The following is a 15972-nucleotide window of genomic DNA, read 5'->3' as shown; positions in this document are numbered from 1 at the left end:
CCACTGCTCATGGCCCCGAGCACCCTCTCCCGGGACTTAGTCTTCTCGTACCTCACAGAGATGATCCCCGCGGGAGGGCACCACGTGGCAAATTGCTGATCTGGCCTCGGGACTCGGGGACCCCTGGCTCCTGTGTCACCGACAGCAGTGTTTGGGGCAGTTCGAGAGAGGAGACCCGGGTGCATGTGAGTTTGAGACGAGATGTGGATGGTGTTAGAGGCAGTTCGGGAGAGGAGACCGGGGTGTCATAGACCACTTACATTGTTTAAGCATCATCTGTGGTGTCATTTGTCTTAAGCACTTTTCTATACTACCACATATCTAAATATGGTAAGGATGAGCTAAGTATCATACGACATTGTGTTCATTTGACTCTTCTGTCTATGGTGTGAGTTGTACTTGTAAGAGACTCCTAGGGTTTTCGAGCGTGGACCTAGGTACTCTCTGCAGGTTTAGGCATGGAAACAAACGTTCGAGGTGTGTACGTAAACGGTTTTCACGTGAATCATCACTTGCAACTGACGGGTTGTGTGGTCGGTGGTCTCATGTCGTGTGGGTAAAGAAGTACTCCTTAACAAGGTGTAAGAACTATTTGAATAGCCACGCTCTCTATCATGAGCATGCTTAATGTATATTGGGCATCATCATATAATTTCATTCGGTTTGGTGGGATGAGAAAGTATGTGAGATTTTAGGAGAAGTATCTATTAATGCTTAATGAAGTTGAGCAAAGTTTACATTATTGGAGGTTTTGATTATGGTTTATCAATATTAGTTGCTTCATGTCATTATATTGGTTAAAGTGCTTTTCGCTAAATCAACTTAACTTTGTGGCTTTTCCTTGCCATTTATCCAAATGCATTATCCTTGAAGTTGGTACTAGTATATACCCATATTGTGTAAGTTTTGCGAGTAACTTCGTACTTAGAGTGTTGCCCTTAAGTTGTGCACGTAACGAGAAACTAGTGTATGGATATTTCTATCCTACTAATGCCAGCGATGGGCAGGAGTAGAGAATGTATGCTTGAACTAATCTCGATGGAGCCTTTTGGGCAATGGCGCCACTGATCTTTTGTTGTTAATACTTCCGTTGCGTACGAAAACTTTGATATAAGCAAAAACTGGAATCGTGAACAAGGTATGTAATATAAGTTAAGTCTTCGCACTCTATTCATATCTTATTATGAAACTATATTGTAAACGTTATGTGCTTGTGATCTTGGGCTTTTGTGTGCATATATCGGGACTGCCAAAATTGTTCTCGTTTTATTAGAATAGTAGCTGCGATGGATGTTTTTAGATGGGTGTTAGCATTCGACATGTCAAATGACGGGTTTGTGCTAGCTCTTATCTTTATAGACAACTGACATTGTCGATTAAGCCGAATGCGATTTGGACGGGTCTTACATGGGTTGGGTCGGCAGGACGTGTGGGAGCGGGCCAGAGGGGAAAAGGAGAGAGGGAGGGAGCCTAGAGAGAGGGACGATTAGGCCCAAGGATTTTCTCTTTCTTTCTTTTTTTGTTTGATTCCTTTTCTTTCCTCTAAGCATTTTCTTTATTCTTTAAATTTCCTTGCAAAAAATGGGGTACATTTTTGGGTCGTTACAGTTAGGATTCGAGATTAGAGGTTAGCCCTCGCGCTCTTTATGTCCTTGGGCTTATAGGGAGGTTTGGGCTAGTGGTGGACAGCGTGATGCACCCACCTCGCCCTTCAACTCTGGCACCACACACCTCCTAAGGTTAGGGTTAGGGTTCAGGTTTGGGCTGGGGATTAGGGCTTGAGGTTCTTTGTGCCCCTAGGCTAAGAGGGAGGTTTTGGTCACAGGACCGGTGATGGGCAACGATGAGAAGTTGGCCACGGTCGGACTGGTGATGGGCAACGGCGAGAATGCGATGGCATCATCGGAGCCATGAGTGATAGGAAGGCAGTGGGCCGGGCCAGCGGCGGAGGCATCAAATCAATCTCCCGACAACGCCTGGTTAGCATGGCAGCGGTGAATCCTGCAAACGAGAACCACCGGAGACTAAGGAGGAGGGTGGGGTGGGGCGAGGATGGTGAGGAAATGTTGTAGAAGGCAAGGAAGAATGAGGTGTGGGGCGGTTCAAGGTGCAGGGAGGCAATGATAGTATCAATTGGGCCCCTTGGGCAACATTCGTCGTAGCATCAACAACCAAATAGGGATCCTATGTTAAGAAACTAGTTATTCCAGGTAGCATCATCTCGGCTTGCTAGAAACAACAGTGGTGGGCCTGCCATTAAGGCAACTCAAGCAATGGCCCGAGTCATGGCCTAGTTATACCATGGACTCCCTTCTATTTTTTTAGTAGCCGAGCACATCCAACTCATTGGCACATGGAGTTGTCCGAGTCATAGGGCAGCCTAGGTTGGCCCCTAGGAGATCACACATAAGAGATCGAGCATCCTCGATTAGCAAGGTCGCTGGCATGCGACCAAGCCCACCTATGTTCAAACCCGGCTCGACGCAAATGATCACTTGTCATCTCTGATTTATTCCCAGGTACATTCACCCTCAGGATTAGATCAAGTGCAGGATTTCCCGTGCATTGAGCATCTAGAGTCTTTCAATCTATTTCCTAGCATGTAAGGGACATACATGAGTGTGTGGGCGTGTGTATAGTGTGAGTAGGGTGTGCATCGATTATGTGCGTCCTCTATATTCCCTCTAAACAAAGAGATCATACACAAAAGTAGACAAACACCATAAGATGTAGAGAGACTCTTCTTTCTTTAATTATTTCTTTCACAATAGTAGGTAAATTTTTGTCCTCTCACACACGCGCGCACACACATATATAACTATATATATTCTGAAAAAAAAGGAGTCCTATACCCACACCTAGGGATGCCAGTGGATACAAATTATCCTTGTGGCCGCAAGTAAAAACTCTAATGGGCATGAATTTGGATCGTATTATTTGCCCATGGGTTTGATTCTAAGACAAGGCAGACAAACACAGGCATGAAGAGGTGGGACATTAGTAGACTGGGCCTTGTTTCAATCAGGCCTTACCTTCCAACTACATAGCATAAGAGCTTCTTGTCTGGAGTTCAGTTCTCACGTCACACTTTCATATAAGTTGTCATCCCCTGCTTTAAAATACCGGAATCGCTGAGCGCTAAACGCCTCTGATGCAAAGTTAGCGTCAGCGGATTAACAAACTGACTTTATACTGATTCCAGGCATAAGCACTGTTCTCGGTATTGGCACAAGCTCGCAAACATAACATGGCCATAGATATTGTAATGCAATTTTTTTTACAAATCGAAAAAACTTATAATATTATCATAACATTTTTTCGAAACAAAGTTATCGGTGAACAATGATTCCCAGGAGTATTTAATCACAACATCGAGCATATATTGTTCAGGCCTTTTGGGCGATCAACATGGTTCCCTGCATTGTGTGTGAGAAAACAAAGGCAAAAGCGCAACACGAGAAGCATGACAACATCCCCAATGTTTATGTTTTGTTGTCCTTTAACAGTTCTTTATTCTTGCATCGTTTGTCTCGTATCAGTATATCTGTTGGGGTGAACCCCGTCTAACAATACAATCATGGCGCAATCACTTGTAATCGATGTATCTTTCATTGGATGTATCATTCAACAACATGGCGGTCTAAAGCAACAATGTTGTTGCAACTGGTGACCATCAGACTTCTATTCACCTCACCCCTCGGTCATGGAACGAACCTTGCGTGCCCCTGCAACAATCATAATTCGAAAACATCGAACACGCAACTGATTAGTCTTTCTGTGAAGCAAAAAAAAAAAGAAATCACGCTTCTGTATTTATAACTTTATGTCAATATTAACACAGCTAGCAAAGGACAATAAGCGACTGAATCAAAGAATGAACTCTCATAACATTACTGAAAAAGTACAGCATTATACTTGGGCAATCAATTTAGGGAAAAATGATCGGCCAATTTCCTGTATAACTATAAAATCTGAGGAACAAGAAAAAACATTCAGATAGAATTTTCATTGGGTGGCACAATGGAAAAGGATTATATTTGAGCAATCAGTTCCTATACAACTAAACCATCTGAGAAACATGATAATACATAAAGACACAACTTTTCATTGGGCGCCACAAAGAGAGGATGAACAAGCAACTTCCAGAAGCATAGTTAGTAGGAATGGAAAAATCATTTTTAGTAAACAATCTCTTTTCAGAAGCTAAGATGTACACAGTAGGACCAATCAATGCAATTTATCCAGATACAGTTGTCCATCTATATCTCCGTCTATACAAAAGCGTCACAAAACAGACTAATAATATGCAAACTCTAATGCAGCAGTGATTTTCAAGTCAAATCCAACCAAAAGACTCAGAAAGATCAAGTCCATAACCTAACTAAACACTACACAGTTTTAACAGAATTAGGCTGTCAGTATCAGTCAATATAGTAGAACATTTCCTCTATTGCAAAATCAGTGACAGCAATAGGATCTCTGGGCTACAGGGACATGATTTTGTGTATCTTAATACGAGTGTCTGTAGGGGTGTGTGCAGTCATGAATTTATCAGAAAAATAATGAAATACTACCTCTGTTCTATTTTACTTTGTTGTTTTAGGCATTGAAATGGTCTCCAAGAGACGGATAGATCTAAACACTTTCCCAAACTTTAGTGGCCAGAAGTTTTATAAAATATTTTTATAGGTAAAACTCCAACAACATGCCAACATAAAAAACAAACTCGACCAACCTAGGAAGAACTAGGTGGCATTGTAGATAAGAAGAAATAGACACCCAAATTCGCGTCGAAGAAGTCTCAAAACTGGATGGTCTAGGCATACATCGACACCCTCAACCAACAAGCTAGGCTCGGTTCCTAACAACATGCCAACATGGAAAGTGTACCAAATATTAGGAAATCCAATGCCAACCAAATAGGATTACTGATAACCAGTATTATACAGTAGCATTCTTGCAAAAAAAGAAAGAAAGAAAAGAGTATTATGCAGTAGCCCTCATACTTTGGTCATCCAGAAATGAACCATAATGTAAACAGTTTATCTCTTTATTAACCCCAACACCAAAAACAGCTAGACATTTCAAGCCATGAAGAAAAATTAAGAAGCATTCTAGGCCAAGACAGTTCATAAAAAATGCACATGAAACATGAATAATCTCAGCAGCAATGCAACAAGCTGTACAATCATGCTGATCTGAAAAGGGCAAAATCTGTATAAAAGACATTTCAAGCCATGAACAGAATACTGAACACAGTATTAGAGATTTGTTGAGGCATGTCGCAAAGCAATGGCGGGCGCAGCATTTTGACAATGGGTGTACATAGCTAAAAAATTTGTTCGACAACTTTGAAACATAACACAGCGGGCATCTCATACCTCCCCGACAACCTAAAGCTCGTCACTACACTTCGAGCTCAAGGCCCATTCGTCATTCAAGCCACTTGGATTACGCCAGCTGCTCGCAATATAATCTTAAACAACACGTACGTTGACACAAAACAATTGCCAAATGTGTGTTTTGGAAAATACGTGAAGACACAAAGTTTCTTAGGCATGTTAGGCAAGTGTTTGGTTTATGGCCACAGTTTAGTCATGCAAAACCATTGTCCCAACTGGGTCCCACCGCCATAGATACCTGAGTTGTGGCAACCTAAGCTTTAGGTCCGTTTTTGTTCACCACAACTCACGCGGGTTAGGCAAAATTGTTTGGCATACTTGGCAACCTAGCGAACCTTAGGTTGCAACCAAACAGGCCCTATATAGACATGAACCATGGATGCCATCAAATAATCGAGTCCGATGAGATGACAACTGATGAAGTGTTGATGTCAAATCCCCACAACCAGCAATTGGCCATATTGTGCAGTAGTGGGATCTCCAAGTATTCATTTCTGCAATTTCTAGCCCCGGAAATGAACATATTGATGTAATCCAGAACTAATTAGCAGTTTAGCACAATTCCAACCTCCTCTCAGGGCACATGAATTTCCTCGTGTACGATACAAAAAAGAACTCACACTTGGAGAAAAATCACTGAGCTGCAAAAGTCCTACAGGTCACAGGCTCCACAAACAAGCTTAAGTTTCTATGTTACAGGCGAGACTCAAACTTCTCAAACAGAAGTATAAAACGTCACAAAACATCTTCCAAAATTAAGTGACCCTTTAACCTTATGTTTGATATCAGCTAATAACTATCAAAGATAATAAAGTTAGACGCCACCAAGGGTCATTTGTCTTAAATAAGGAATGGCAAGTTTGCAACCTCTTTCCACAGCAAAATCCATTCATGTGGAACAAATAGTACATTTAAAACTGAAAAGGTTGTTCCATGAGAAAAATGCACCTGTCAAGAGACCAACTAGATAATGGAGATGGCTCAAAACATCATTTACATGCCCACCTACTTTTTTTTTATCTAAATGCCCACCTACTTAGAAAGGTAGTGAGAATCCTACATTATGTCTCCAAATTCCAAATAAGTCCAGACGCTTTGGCAACTTTGGCATCCATTTGGTCTGGTGCCAAACATTTGGCAACCATTCACATCTGCAGACTAATCCATTTTCTTGCTCAATCATTATCAACCAGGTGCTAACAATATTAAGCTATGGCACAAACAGCTGAAAATGTGATGAAATGAACAGAAGTCCGCTGGGTTCAGGAAATGAAACTGACTGAACTAAAAACTCCCCCAACATCATTAGGCAAACAAACAGGGCACATCCCCAAGCATGCTTCCGAGATGACACGGAACTAGACCTAGGCCACACCATACATTTGCCTATTTTATTTTACTTTATTTTATTTTCAAAGAGTCATACAGTTACGTATTTGCTTACAGAAACAGATTAAAAGAGCATAATATCTCAAAATTGGAGCCTATCTGCACATACAGAAACAGATTAACAGGGCATAATATCTCAAAATTGGAGCCTATTTGCACATATAGAAACAGATTAACGGGCATAATATCTCAAAACTGGAGCCCGAAGAAAAACATCGAAGATCAAGTAACGAGATAACTTCAAAAGTAACAAACATAACTCATAACACCTCACTAAATCAGGAAATGCCGTGGGTAACTAACGTGTAAGAGAACCGTAAAATTCCATTCACCCGATAGAAGTTGTGCAACTAAGTTTAGAATGAAGTAATCTGGTAGAAGTTGCAACGAAATGAAATATGGTCAACGAGCTCTTACTTCTTGTTGCGCCGTTTGCTCTTGGGAGTGCCCCAGCCCTCAAGCTTAGCAACAGGGCAGCCACACCTGTTGCGGAAGAGCAGCACCGCGCGGCCGTTGGGCGGCGCCATCCGCCGGAGCTCCGCGCGGAGGCACTCGTAGTCCGGATTGTTCCCGCCCTGCCCTCCCTTCCACGGCAGCGCCTCGATCTCGCGCCACATGGCGGCGTCAGCACCGCCGACGGTGCTCCCGGCGCCGGCGCGCACAGCCTCCTCGGTCTGCAGCTGGACGTCGAACTCGAGCGCCTTCCTGAGCCCGCGGCAGCGCGGGTTGCGGCACCGGCGGCGCGGGAGCCGGCGGCAGGAGAGGAAGGCGGCGGCGGAGAGCACGGCCGCCGCGGCGAGGTAGGGCAGCGCGGCCGCGGCGTAGTTGAGTGCGGCGACGGCGGGCGGCGAGGCGAGCAGCGGGGAGAGCGCGCGGGAGACGTGCGCGAGCGAGGAGGCGAGCAGGAAGGCGAGAGAGAAGAGCACGAGCAGCAGGATGAGGAGATCGAGCGTCGCCGACGACGGCGTGTGCCTGCACGTCGACGGCAACGGGGAGACGGAGGCATGGTGACCATGGTGGTGGTGGGCCCCGCCTCCGCCGGCCGAGGAGCGGGAGGAGGAGGACGCGGGGCGCATCGCCGCGGCGGCCGCGGCGGTGGAGGCAGCGCGGTGGGGGGACGGGAATGACCGGAGCATGAAGCGGCCGGCGGGGGCCGGGGGATTAATCGGTCGGATTTGCGGGAATTAAATCGGAATCGGGATCCGATTCGTTGCGTGCCTTGTTTATTGTGGTTTTCTGCCTTCCGGGTTGGGGTTTTGCATTTGCTGCCCATTTGACTTTCCCCTTTCCTTAGTAGCGATTGCGATTGCGATTGAGGAGGAAGCGTCGAGTCGAGTGGGTCGGAAATTTTACTGTGTAACTAACCAATGTTAGAAATTAGTGAAAATTAAGATAAAAATATGATAGTATAGATTATGTTATTATCTATTATCTTATAAAATTTAAGTTTAAACAATAATTTGTACGTGAAAAACATAAGGAGAAAATTTAATGATTCCTCCATAGATACTATTTACAAATAGAATTTCGCTAAGGCTACTTTACACTATTATATTTTTGTTAAGAATTTTTACAACTTCTAACATAAGATTTTAATTGGTTGGTAATTCAAATCAACCGTTTCACAGTACTCCCTCCGTTTTTCAATACTTATCATTTTTATCAAACACGATACCAAAATATACCAAAGGTAGTATAAATTTTAAATATGATAAAAATACTCTTAAAAATTAGCTAAAATATTATAGAATCTACCGTAAATATGTGTATAAGAGATATTTTGTAGGGGTAAAATTAGAAACTATATTTTAAAAAACGTGAAGTCATAAGTATTTAAAAATAAATAAAATGATTGAGAGGTATTGAAAAACAGAGAAAGCAAAAATTTTAGAGGTGAGAAGTGGCGTGGATTGGTGGGGTCCATCGGGCATCAAATCACATACTATTATTGAAATGGACGCACAAATTTGACTTTGCTAGGGCGTCATTTTAAATTGAAGCGACCTGATTTTGTAAAGGAAATGAAAATAGTGTTAGTGAGGAACCGCATCAGTTGTCTCGAGATTGGTACATGTTTGATTTAAAGCCACGTTTGATGATATTTTGTCTTTCTTTTTGCGAGGACGTTTGATAAGTTTTTGGTTGTGGGAAGCTGGTCAAATTGAGCACATTCTTTTGAGAGGAAAACTGAGCAGAATTAGCGCGTAATTTATCCGTTACTGTCACGGTTAAGGAGACGCTATGTGTGCATTGGTAGCCCCGTCCACGCTGTAGCCAGCTTTGGTCAAATGGAGGTAGCGTTATGTTTACAATTTTATAAAGACGGCAATTGCTAAATGAATTCTGGTTCACCAGATTTGGTCTCGCTGGGTGTGATTAGCACGCAATAATTTTTTTCCCATATTTTGGTAAGCATTCAAATCTGCGCCCCTGCCTCAGCCTCACAGGGTCACCAGCTTTGGTACCGTTCCGTTTCGCTTTTGTTTTTTGAGAGAGAGGAATGTTCCGTTTCACATTGGTGGCAAATTCTTTCGAACGAATAAAACTAAGAACTTTTTATTTATATATTTTTTAACTAAAATATTGTAAATATATGTGTCTGATTTTAAAATTTTCAAATCTAGACTCCCGTCTTCCATTGAAATCCTCTCAAAATTACGATAAATTTAAAAATAAAAAATATTGTGTTTCAATACTCTCAAAATTCAAAATACTATCGAAATAGTTCTGAAAAAATTTGAAAAAAATATGTGGTGTAGATGAGAATTTTTTTAATAATATTATATTATTAAAAAATTACAAAAATAATAGTTAAATTCAGAAAATTGCAAGAATAGATACCTGTTAGCATACGAAGTGCTGACTAAGGACCTGTTGGCACTCTGCACGCTGAGTTCCTATGTGATAGTGGGCACGGGGTCCTGTCAGCATGCATGTGCTGCCGAAAAGGCCTGTTGGCACTTTGTATACCAACATGTTCCTGGATATACACCGACATGGCTGTCGGCCAGGGAGAGTCGGTCAGCCTGTCGGTACTCGCTTTGCCGATAGGCCTGTCGGTATTCTAAGTACCAATAGGTGTCATTTCAGTAATTTTTTTTATTTTTTAGTAATATTATTTATTAATTTAAGAATAATCAATTAATGAGGCACATGCATAGCAAAAGCGAGTGTACATATGTTGCACTAACAATACCGCTTGTATTATTGAATTGTTAAAGTGCGGGAACCACTATAGGCCATATAGGACTATAACAGTTATGGTGGCATGTTCGGAACATTTTTCACTCCATCATAGGTATATACCAATAATAAACCTAACATACCTTAAGGAATTTAAATAAGATACATACAAAAAATAATGACGATATTAACATGTACAGTACAATTTTAAAAGTAACCTAGACATGTATCGATTCTAAACCTAACATGCCTTAGAGAATTAAAACTAGCTAATTACTACTAACACACTATTGAGTGCAAAGAGCGTGGGTACTTTCCCTTCCTCACCGCCTCATGTCATGTTTCATGAGCCTGACGTGCCCTCTTGTGCTTCCACTCCCTATCTACCTTACGCGCCTCCGCTTTGAGGCGGTTTTGCTCTTCTTTCCTCTTCTGCTCTTCCTCCTATAGGCGTTTGCGGGTCGCCTATCTCCTCTCGCCGGCTTCCATTTCATGGAATCGTCTTCATGCTGCCTAATGTTGGGTGTGCATGAGGAAGACATATGCTTCACTCCGCTCATTATCGATCCACTGAATGAAGTCGTATAGTGGTGGCGGCGACTAGCAGAGAAGAGAAAATTTGTAAGTGGTAAACGATAGATAGTTGTGTTTTAGTTCTGTAATATGTGAGTACCTAGCTACAGTAGCCACCATGGATGCTACCCTCCGATGGGTCGTACTCGTAGTTGGAGCACATGAAGAACTTCCTATTGTACGTGTCTGAAAAGTTTTGGACTTCCTAACCCTACACAGGTCTCAACACCAGCACATCGGAACTTCGACCTCAGCAGGCAAAAGATCCGACATTGACTTCTTCGGGGGAGGATAACAGGCAATTTTTGGCTTTTGGTTTGTTGGGACAAGTTAGCTCATAGGCTGCTATTTATATAGAAAATCAGTGCTAGTTCATGGACTGAGTCCATGGAGATTTCGCTGGAAAACCAGAGTCAGAAAAGTCTACTCCTAGCAAGGCTACGACTGAATAGTTTAATTTTTTAAAGCCAACGTCTGAAATGCCTACTTCTAAAAAGGCTATATCTGAAAAGTCTACTTCTGAAAAGCCTACGTTTAAAAAGACTACAACTGAAAAAAATACGTCTGAAAAGGCTACATCTGCAAATACTACTTCTTAAAAGGCTACATCTAAAAAGTATACGTCACAAAATACTACTTCTAAAAAAGGCATCAAGTTCTGAAAAACCTACATTAAAAGGCTATATTTTAAATCGTTGCATTAGTGTAAAATGTTACGATTATCATTGTAAATAAGTCTTAACAGTAATGTTAGCGTAATTAATTTCTATGTAAAGCTTAACGGTAATGTGAAGGGTTTTAATTTGGAATGTTGGAAGTGAATGATTTATTGGCTAACACGACAGCACGCTAATACGTTTTTAAAGCGGATACGATTGCACGATGCTATACTTTGGGATCGAATGAGAACACAGTAATAAAGACATGCTTTATAACATAGTACTAACATAAATATCTTACATGATATGACAACCACATGATAGAAATAACATAAACAAGTTAAAATAATGTCTAATGGCACAGTCAAGGGGCATCACCATGGCCAGGCGCGCTTGTTGGGCACACCCGCCCCCCTACGTCGACCAGCTGCTCTATGTCGCACGTGGTCCATGGAGTACGTCAAGGGCTCGCGTGGAGGATGGCGGTGCCATGTAGTGTCTGCAGGGGTGGTAGGGTCGGGCTGCAATGGATGCGTCGATAAAGGTGCCCCTACAGTCTATGGCGGGCCATCCTCATTGGGCGTGATAGTGAACCAGTCGTCCAGGAGGGAGTGTGTTGAGCCGGCGCAACATTGAAGGAGCCTGGAACTGTTGCATAGTTCCACCATGTCAAATATCATGCATCACATTTTAATTAAACTATAAGATGCAAAGCTCGAGCAATCAAATTATGGGTGATGAACCTGAAATTGTACCACCAGAGCGGAAACCAAGAGTTGGCATGTAGCGCGGCAGTGATGGCTAAGATGTTGACGCTAGTTTCATGTAGAAGCATGGCACCGTAGCCTGAGCGCGTGGCAGAGACCTCGTGTGTGTGGTAGGCTCAACAATGTCCGGTAACCTCTGGCATGAAGCGTGTCGAAACTCGTTTGAGGCACGAGGTGGGACAGACTCCTAGCGGTCCACAAAATTTAGTAGATCCATGCCAACGTCCCTGCACATGTCTGACTACAATGCACGAGAGAACACATTTAATATAAGAATGGAAGTCAATACAGTACAACAAGCATCATGTACCATTGTGTGGTACGCCGTCACTGGCTCCGTAGAGAAAGTGTCAGTGACCTCCATCTAATGCTATGATGGCTCCAGAGGCATTGTGATGCACCTAACCCAAATCGCTACATTGAACTAATGCAAGTACACATCCTCAGCACAAGGAGACGTATTCGGTGCGATGCTGCATGGAACCACCTAACCGAATAAGCTTTTGCTCGATGGTGCGAAGTTAGTCATCAGCATCGAGGGGGTCCTCAGCGTGAGTGAAGATGGATGGATGAGTGTGAAGAAACTCAGAGTAGTTGTCATGATGATTGGCTCCATCTCCACCATGAGGAGCTGTATTCCAAACCAGAGCTCTGAGAAGTTGGGTTTGGTCTGACGGTTCTATTCAAATCTCATCAGCACCTCTACCATGGTTGGCGGCGGGGGTGGGCTCTGCCTGAGCATTCCGGTTCACCGTCTCTGGAATTATTACGGGTTCTCATCCTGTCGTCAAACCCAAGTTAGTGGTGACAAGAACACGCTAAGGGGTCAGTTAGTTTTAAGGACTTCCAGACCATTTCGAGGAAACAAAACTGGTAACCAGCAAGTGGAAGAATCATTCGAACTTGATAGTTATGCATGCACGCACAATGAGATATGATGATCATCATGACCCTAAACTACACATCGCTCATATAACGATAAGTGTACACTTGGGGGCATAAGATAATGGATTAAACGTTCGACTGGTTTCCCTTATCGACCTAATTTTTTTAATACATGAGCCGTACTCCTTGGGAATATACCCATAGTTAGCCCATGAAAGAAAAGGTGAGTTAGAGATCAAGACTTTTCCATATTAAGGGTGAAGCAATAAGACGAGAACAACTATAGAGAAGGAATAAAATAAAGCAACCATGTTAAATTTCAAATCTTAGCTCCGGTTAGTAAAGTTGTCAAAATTTAATTAACCCACTTACTAACTGTGCTACGATTAATTCTATCAACTTTGGCTCTGATACCACATTGTCAGACCTAACCAAATTACACCCGGCTTCATGGACAATTAAGTTGATTAAAATGGAAGTAATTCCGGTAGTCCCGATATATACTCAAGAAAGCTCAAGATCACAAGATATACCGTTTACGACATAGTTTCATCACAAGATATAAACAGAGTATAAATATTTTACTTTTTATTACAGACCTTGTTCCAAGTTCCAGTTTCTACTTAGATAAGAGTTTCAAACATAGCGGAAAAGATATTAATAAAACAAAAGACCAGTGGCACCATTGCCCATAAGGCACCACCGGGACTAGTTCAGACATTCGATACTCCTAGCCATCTCTAGCATCAGCTGGATAAAAGTACTTGTTAACCAGTTCGTCGTTACCTGCATCAACTTAAGGGCAGTACCCTAAGTACGAAAATACTCGCAAGAATTACACAATATGTGTATATACTATCCCTACTCCAAGGATAATGCTTTGAGTAGAATAGGAAGGAATAGCCATAAAGTTAAGTTGACTCAGCTAAAAGTACTTTAACCAATGTAATGACATGAACCTCTAGTATAAATTAACAATAAACACAATTTTTAATAAAGTAAACTTGCTCAACTTAATTTAGTACCAGCACATGTTTCTATTGGAAGCCCACATACTTTCCACTTCCCAAACTGAACGAAAACTATATGATGTTGCCCAATAGACTTAAGTATACTCATAACTGAGAGAGCAGTAATTCGAATTGTTCTTACACTCTGCAGAGCATACATCTTTACCCACATGACTTGGGTCCATCCTCTTGACCCCCGAGACTACATTTCTCATACCCGGAACCACCCTCTTGCACCGAGGTTACCACGAGAGTGTCCTGGACACCTCTGGCTCCCCGTCACCATGCATCTCCTTGTAATTTTTCGTCATGTCATAGGGTCACAAGTCAAGTATTAGCATGACATACGATAAATCGGTTTATCTTACCATTAGATCGACATGTGAAAGTACGGAAAGTCCTTAAACCAAATGATACCACAGGACGATGCTTAAACGATACAAATGGTCTATGTCACTCGGGTCTCTTTTCCCGAACAGCCCCTAGCATCCACTCACATCTCGTCTCGATTTTTCCAACTCATTATCCCAACATGTCATTTCTTTGTAACTGTAGTTGAAATTCCTAAAGCTCACGAATGACGATGACATCCATCGCTCAACTTTTACCGATGACTTATGTAAGGCTAAGAAATTACGATATCACTTTTAAGGTGGACCATGTCATGAAAATACCCAGGTTACAAGGATACGGATTAACAACTTCATCAATATAAGTGCTATGCAACAAATAGGATCTACCTAATTTCCGACATTGACTCATCATCACATGCATATACGATATATAGCAAAATCTAACAAATTGACTAGTAATTCACCAAAATATATGAGAAAAATATGATAGATGCTTGCCTAGTGCTTCCCTGATGCTTCCTGCATAACACTCACAGAACTCCGAAACGTCAATTCCTAAATAAAGATGACAATGCATCATAATGAGTATGATGACATGCAATGAAAGAGGATCCACAGTGTATGAGAACAGTGGAGATGCACTGCTTCATGATGTGAGTTTAAATCATTAAGGGTTTTCCTTAATTTAAATTATTGTTAAACATTTAATAATTTATGGATTTAATTAAGCTTTAAACTAAGCTTAACCCTGAATCAACAGTTAATTACACATAACATGAGGGTGAATATTTTTAATGAATAGGGTATAATTAACAAGATTTACAAAATTGGTTTCCCAATTTTGGATTTACCAATAATTAATTATGAATTAATGAAGCTTAAACACATTTTATTAATAAAAAATATCAACACGTATTTCATGGCTCCTAATATTTTTAACATGTAGAATATGAATAAATAAAGCTAACAAAATTGGTTTCATAATTTTTGGAGTTATATTTATTTTTCTATACATTTTACAGATTTAAGCCAATTTAATGGTTGATCAATAAATCAATTTCATGATTTACGATTTAACTGAATATTTAAACGCCAAAAATACTTTTTGCACCGGGGGAGGGCTAGCCACAGAGGCTGACCGTGGGCCCGGCTAGCTGACCTGGGTCAAGGTCGACCCGCGTCAGAGGTGCAATGTGCCAGGCGATTCTGGTGACCTCACTGGCGGCGAACGATGGCGTAGCTCCACCAGCGAGTGGCACCAGAGGTGATGGCCAAAAGGAGGCATCGGTGAGCGGCACGAGGAACTCGCCGGTGGCACATGTGGTTCACGGCGATGGCCGAAAGGCGGTTAGCAGTGGCGCACATCGACGGCAGCACGACGGTGGCTGGGTTTAGCACACCGACGGTGAAATGTCGACACAAATGACCCAGCTGAGAGCACCTATAGCTCCTACATGAGCACGTGAATTTAATAATGCAGCTATTGGCTAATGGGCCTAGCCACGGCTCGGCGGACGACGAGCACACAAGCAGCGGTGGCTAGTGGCTCAGGCAGAGACCCGCTCCGACATCGGGCAAAAGGGAAAATGAAATGCACCAAAGTATCAAGGGGTCACGTGGAAGCTCACCGAGCTTTCGGCAAGGCCAAAACTACAGTGTGGTGGCAGGTCGATGGTGGGGTGACGGAGGAAACCACCAGATAAGAGGAAGATCGCATTGGGTGCTCAAATCTGGCGGGGAAGAGTCGGATT

The 15972-nt window shown here is 42.3% G+C and overlaps 1 protein-coding gene across 2 annotated transcripts; it reads right to left on the bottom strand.

Annotated features, from left to right (window-relative positions):
- Positions 1-3358: 3358 nt before the first annotated feature.
- On the bottom strand, positions 3359-8097 carry LOC133885712 (uncharacterized protein At5g19025-like). Of its 2 annotated transcripts, XR_009903253.1 has the most exons (3): positions 7209-8097; positions 4736-4861; positions 3359-3725 (listed from the first exon to the last, which is right to left on the bottom strand). XR_009903253.1 is itself a non-coding variant. In XM_062325447.1 (2 exons), exons 1-2 carry the CDS (start codon positions 7925-7927, stop codon positions 3686-3688), a joined length of 759 nt encoding a protein of 252 aa, XP_062181431.1. In that variant the 5' UTR covers positions 7928-8095; the 3' UTR covers positions 3359-3685. The 2 variants fall into 2 exon arrangements, 1 of the variants encoding a protein (XP_062181431.1); XM_062325447.1 differs by lacking the exon at positions 4736-4861 and having other exon boundaries at positions 7209-8095.
- Between the last annotated feature and the right edge of the window lie 7875 nt (positions 8098-15972).

Source organism: Phragmites australis, chromosome 11 (genome assembly GCF_958298935.1).
Source record: "Phragmites australis chromosome 11, lpPhrAust1.1, whole genome shotgun sequence".
Classification (NCBI taxonomy): domain Eukaryota; kingdom Viridiplantae; phylum Streptophyta; class Magnoliopsida; order Poales; family Poaceae; genus Phragmites; species Phragmites australis.
The sequence above is the reverse complement of the archived record's forward strand: the minus strand, read 5'-3'. Positions and strand labels throughout refer to the sequence as shown.